The 6,359-nt window shown below is 40.6% G+C and overlaps 1 protein-coding gene across 1 annotated transcript in view; it reads right to left on the bottom strand.

Annotated features, from left to right (window-relative positions):
• Nucleotides 1-3,444: 3,444 nt before the first annotated feature.
• F13A1 (coagulation factor XIII A chain) overlaps nucleotides 3,445-6,359 on the bottom strand; it is a 177,563-nt gene continuing 174,648 nt past the window's right edge. The window contains exon 15 of the mRNA XM_019710859.2: nucleotides 3,445-5,337. Coding sequence (XP_019566418.2) covers nucleotides 5,187-5,337 — 151 coding nt within the window. The 3' untranslated portion in view covers nucleotides 3,445-5,186. The remainder of the gene's footprint in view (nucleotides 5,338-6,359) is intronic.

The raw sequence follows: 6,359 nt of genomic DNA, 5'->3' as shown, positions 1-6,359 counted from the left end.
GCACTGATTAGAATACATAGATCGCATGGCTGTCTTTAAATTAGTTTTTTTAGGAGATAACCAAGTTTAAAGAAAAAAATAGTTGAAGTAGAATGCTTTTATATTTTGTTCTCAATATTTAGGTTATTTAGGTGAGCTCAGGCGTAATTTAGTTTTAGCTTAAATTTCCCAGATAATGGCCTTCATTTTTGCTTAACATTGCTCGTGAAGGTATAACTGAAGCCTATTGTTTTTCATCGTAGAGAGAGGTTTTATTGTATTATACCTATTTTTCAATTTTATGTCAGTAATAACATTTTGTTGATCTATATGGGCTTTTAGCATTGTGTACTCAGTAAAGCTAATTGGGATATTATTGAAGAGACCTAGTACTTCTTTTAATGATTAGCATAAAAGGCAGATTGCTTTATTAGAGTCATACTTTTTGAATTCATGGTTATAGGCAAGATCAAAGAGCTCATGAGCTCAGCCTTGTGTCTATAACAAAAGCAATGTACAAAAGAGCAGGTTTGGCAATAGTGGGCCAACACCGTGGGCACGTCACGCTGGAGAGGCACTGTGTTTGAATTAGTTTCAGGGATGATGAAACGTTGCTTAGATAATTACTTAAATCTTACAACAATGATTAATGTGAAAATTAATAGTTCATGAATTGTATCGGCAGCAAGTTCACCACGCATCTTTTAAAAATGTCCATTGTCTTTGGAGCTAGAAAACTGTCAGTGTAACTCCTGGCAGTTGAGGTGAGCACAAATTCCTAGTAACTTTTCCTGCTGCAACTGAGGTGCTTTACTTTGTTCTTCCCATTTATTAATGTGCTTGTTTTTAAAGAGTGATTTTTGACAGACATACTTAAAATATGTAATTGTTGCCTTATTTTCATTTTTTTTATGGAGAGTTATGGAAGTAAAACTGAGTCTAAATGAGTTGAGGTGCTGAGAATATAAGGAAAATCTTGTCCAAAGACAGGAAGAAGTGTCTCTAGAAACAGCTTTCTTGGGTACAGAGTTGAAGAGTTTTGCCTTTAACATGGAAATGAGATGCTCCTAGGAACAAGACCCTGGGTCTTTAGCAGTCCCTGCCCATAGTAATTACTTGACCGACAAAATTTTAACTTCTAGGAACGTGTCTGTCACACACTTGATTTGCTTTTTTGAAATGGACAGCTTCCCTCCACACGCTACCTCTTCCACATTACCTACATCTCATTTCCCTTCTCTGAACCTAAATGCAGTCACACCCCTAATCTTATACCTTCCTCATTGACCTGAGTCAGGCATTCCACCCCATACTCTCTCGGCCTTGTCACCCCTTGACCTTCCCATAGTTTTTAATTCTGTATGCAGTGTGTCATGGCAGGCTCTATTAGCGTCCCTCCGAAACACAGTGCAAAAGGAACACATTCCCATTCCTGGAAGTGCTCCAGCTCTGACCCATCCTACATTTCTGTTGCTAGAATTGTTGTAGATACTTTCTTATGAATAATCTCATGCATCATTATGGTGAATATGGAGAGCTTTGCCTCTCCTTGCTGCATACTAACCATCTCACCAGGCCAAGCTAACTGTAGTCCTCCAGAAGGGCCATGCTCTTTCTTTCCTCTAGGCTGTTACATGAGCTCTCCTGTCAAATGATTTCCAACTTGCCTCCTATTTCTTTTTCAAGACTCTATTGAAATCTTTTCTCCATTATTCTTAGAGATTTTGGGAGAGGATTTTACATGCATCTTTTTCTCTTTATTTTCATAGTACTCTAGATATACCTCTATTAACATAACTATCCTTTTGTACTTTATTTATACATCTGGTTCCTTCTCTGGTTTTGTGAAATCTTTTTGGATAGGAACCATGGGTTTTCCATCTTTGAATCCCCAGGCTCTAGTACAGTGTCTAATATTCAATAAATACTTTTGAATTCATGCTTGCATACATTTATTAATGAATGGTTGGGTGGTTATATGGATGGTTGGAATAAAGGATGGATAGGTGGTTGAAAGGCTGGCTGAATGGTGAGAGGATGGCTGAATGGTAGACAAGTTGAATGAATAGATGGTTGGGTTGGTTGACAATTTATTAATTTTATAATAATATTGGATGGATATTCATAAATGATGACCTTACACCTAGAATTCTGTGACTTTTAATTGCCAATGATTCTAGCACAAACTCCATTTCCGCCTATATTACTATTATACATTTGTGCATATTTTTGTTTGTTATACTGCAGCTCTTCAAAGAGTCTTGAAGTTGGTGTTAACAGTCAGCATTCTTAAAACTCTGGAGGGAAAACAAGAGATTTGAAGGGTGTATAGAAAACTAGAGGTTGATTTCACTGCTTACTCCCACCCCAGCTTAATTTGCCATGATACATGTCTTCTTGGGCCTCTTTAAGTTCTTCATCAACAGTTTAGAAATAATTATATTTACTCCTTTTACAGGTTGATGAAGTAAAATTATTTGGAAAAAAACACCATGTATATTCATGCAATATCTAGCTATTGTCTATCTATCTATCTATCTATCTATCTATCTATCTATCTATCTATCTATCATGTATCTCTCTACCCTATCTATCTATCATTTATCTATCTATCATGTACCTACCTACCTACTTATCTATAGTTTTGCATGTGCTGTTATTAAGGTTTGCTTGATATATCCTCTAGAAGAGCCTTGTGGAAATGTTAGTATTTTTACTCCTCTGTAGTCATTGAAGCTACAAACACAAACAAGGATTTTTTCAGAAGCATGGAGAACTAGCACAGGCAGAAACTAGAATTCAGAGACTGCTGTTCTCTGAGATACATTGTTTACCATTGCTAAAAAAGGATTTGTAGAGACACAGTAGTATTACACAGTGTACAATCCCAGCTATCGAAAGAATTGGGCTGACTCTAAGGTAGGTATAGTGAATAGGCTTGATTTTGAGTGCTAGTTTCAAATTAGTTGGTAGTAGCTGCCTGGAGTACTGTGTTGAGAAGGACTCTGAGGCCCTATCTGAGCTGCAATTGTTTAGTGATGTCTGCCATGAATATCAGTTCCTACATATTTGCCATGTATTTTCCATCTCTGTTTTAAGACCACAAAAGGTGTCCATTGTGACAGGTATTCATTATGATGGGTATTTATGCTGGTTCATCCTAATGATTCAAGAGATCATTTGTGGGAAAGTTTCTACAGATATTTTGCAGTTCTAGAAGCTGGATTTTGAACTAAATATGTAAACATCCTCCTTTAGTGAACGTGGTTAAAATGTAGAGAGAGCAGTTAGGAAAGCTAACTGTGACATCAACAACTATTAGAGTCATTTTCTTGAAAGGAGAAATGCCTATCTTTCTACCCAGGTGTGTTATCTACTGCTAAGGACGGGTGATTTCTTGAGCAGCTGTGGTTAGTAGTACGTTGTATTGAAAATTCAAAGCGTTCACTTCTGTGCAGATGCAAATACAATCAGATTAACTTTATTTTAAACTTTGATTACATTCTAGTTAATAAGAATACACTACATTAAGCCAGTTAAACAGTCTAGCAAAATGCATTTCATTTTAACATTGAATATTGATAGGCTCGGCAAATGCTGGGGGATTACTTAATAGAGTTAGGTATGATATTGCTATAGGGAATCAGCTACCCTCATGGATTCCTGGTGCTGAAGACTCAGCAACAATCTCAAAGGCTTGGAAATGTGGTTGTATAGACTAGAGAATTCTATTCTGGCTCTCCCTCTCCCAGCTTTCTACCCACTGTTCATTTTTGTTTGTTAATAATCACAACCTACTGACCTGAGACATGCCCTAGGGCATGGGTAATTCTGACCGTAAATCAGCCGTGCAAATAAATACCCAGCAGCCTTGTCTGTTAGAGCCTTGGAGCACAACACAAATGATGTCAGCATCCTGTCACAGGATCTGCAGTAGCACTGGCTATTTGCAAGGTGGAGGCCACATTACCATGCGGCACCTGAGTGATGAGCTGTGGTCTCAGTATAGGTGATGCGAAGGACAAGAAAGAATGAGCGGCTGCCCGTCCTTCCACATGTCTGCTCACTCAGTCTGCCAGCTTCTCCACATTATTGGGCTTATTCTAGCTCTAAAAATGGACCTGGGCCTGCATCATTGTGTGAAGATGATCCCAGAGAGACAGGTAAAGTATAATCAGTAATTAGAGTCGGATTCCTCCTGTCCTGAGTCAGCCTCATTACTTTCTAGCACAGGCATACTTGCGTTTTTTTCTTTTTCTTTTTTTTTTTTTTTTAATTGAAGGCAAGAGCCTTCACCAGCAGAAAGATTAAGATTTGCTTTATTGCGATATTCATTTTATTGTGGTGGTCTGGAACTGAACCTGCAATATCTTTGAGGTATGCCTGTACTGCAGCCCAGAAAGGGTTAAAGTAAGGGCTATTGGTTCCTGCTGATCAGGCCATGGTGGGACACCGCCTATAAAATGAGCCATAAAACTACATTATTTAATAGATCTGAGTATTACACCTGCTTCCTTATCTCTTCTTAGGTGATTAAGTCTCTCACAAATGCAATTTGTTAATATGGGGCTACATCTTCTCACAAAGTAAATCTGTGAAATTTGGCAGGCGGTTGTTTTGCTGCAGGTGCAAGATGAAAGACCTTCCCCTGGCTTTGCCAAGAAGACAAATGATGCTGTACTTGATTCCTGGGAAAAATATTCTGACACAGTGGGCAGATCCTGCTTGTAAGAGCGGGGAGTGGAATTCTAGGGCCGAAATCATGTGCTTTCCTCCCTTTTGGGGAGTATGTTACCCCCAAAAGTCTGAATGGGGGACCAGAAGTCTTGTTTTACATGAGGCTAGGTATTAAGCAAATCCCCTTGCTCAAGAAAGTCCTCTGATATTTGAAGCTGCAACCACTTGCGATGATAAATGATGACTTTTACTAATATGAGCTATGAGAGCTTAATTAGAGCTTAATTAAAGCTAATCCTCAGAATCCTTTGGAAGGCAGAGCGATTAAAAACTAACTTCCACACTGAATAGCCTGGGTTTGGAAAAGTGTGTCTTTGAAATTCATGGCATCCCCACTCTGGGGCCCTATCCAGTCCTGTCTGGGTTTTCACACCTAAGGTAAAGCAAGAGCTGACTATTTTTGCATTAGAATTTCCTTAGCCAAGACTACAAGAGGCCAAGTGCCAGGTCTATCTCAGCCTCCTGTGCATTTACGAAGGTGGTCTTTGAATCTGCAAATCCAGCTCGCCGTACACATGTCTCAGGGAGTCACTGGTCATGCTGGCCATCAGCTTCCGACGGCCGGACATCCAAGGCCGACACACTTCCTCCCACTGCACAGTGGAGTTGGGCCGGATTTCACTGAAGGGTGGAAAAGAGAGGAAAGGTTTTACTTTCTGGAGAGGCAGATCCAGTTTCCTACTTTGATCAGGAAGCAGTGAGAACTCTTGCTCTTTTTCTCTCAGTTGGTGGTGGCGAGAAGACGGGCTGATTCTACCAGTTACAACCCAAATGAGGCCCCTAATGAGACTGCCAGAGCCTGCCAGAGACAACCCCTTGGATTGTGGTTCTTTCCACGTGGATGCATCAGCAGGTCCTTGAGTGTATGTGGTTCATCCAGTGTGTAGTGGAGCTGGGCTGAGCCCCACCAGCCATGTGTCAACTGAACTCTAGCTTGTCCCCAAGCTTCCACAGTAGCCTCATCAATGTGACTAATCTGCCTCTGCTCATTTTTTGGTGCTCTCATTCCGTCCTGGGATTAGCCTCCTCTCTGCGCCCCCAGCTGCCTTTGCTGAGATCCTGGCACTCTAATTAGTTCTTCCCAAACCCCTTAGGGCAGAACTTGTTCCCAGGCCCAAGATCATAGCCCTGCCTGCTCTCAACTGACTTTGAGTATCTGCGTTGTTTGTGATTCCTAATCCTGTTTCAACCACCAGATTGGGTCCTCTGCCCATGCAGCTTTCTGCTGCTCATTTGTTGCCGAGGCCCTAAGCCATCCTGATGATGTGCTAGCCTTTCGTGGTCCTGGAGTACTCCTTTTCCTCTGCAGCTCATGCTCTGAGGTCTTTCTTCCTCGTCTTCATGGCCAGGTCCACTCCAGAGCATAACCAAAGTCCATCAGGGTTGGGGTGCTTCACACATATCACCCCATGTGGGCCTCAGGAGGACATTACATGCAGCTTTTATCTGTATGATCGTCCCTTGAGGTAGATACTATTTGACACATTTCAGAGTTAAGAAAAATGGAAGGTTAAACAAGTGAAGCAACTTTTCCAAGATCACAGATCTGTTAATAGGCAGAGATGAGATTTGAACCCAGGTTTATCTGATTCCCACATCCATGCTCTTTCTACTTCTGTGTACTGTATTTCTGTAATATTCTA

The sequence above is a fragment of the Rhinolophus sinicus genome, linkage group LG06 (assembly GCF_036562045.2).
Source record: "Rhinolophus sinicus isolate RSC01 linkage group LG06, ASM3656204v1, whole genome shotgun sequence".
NCBI classification, from domain to species: Eukaryota; Metazoa; Chordata; class Mammalia; order Chiroptera; family Rhinolophidae; genus Rhinolophus; species Rhinolophus sinicus.
Note: the sequence above shows the minus strand (reverse complement) of the source record. Positions and strands in the feature narration are given on the sequence as shown.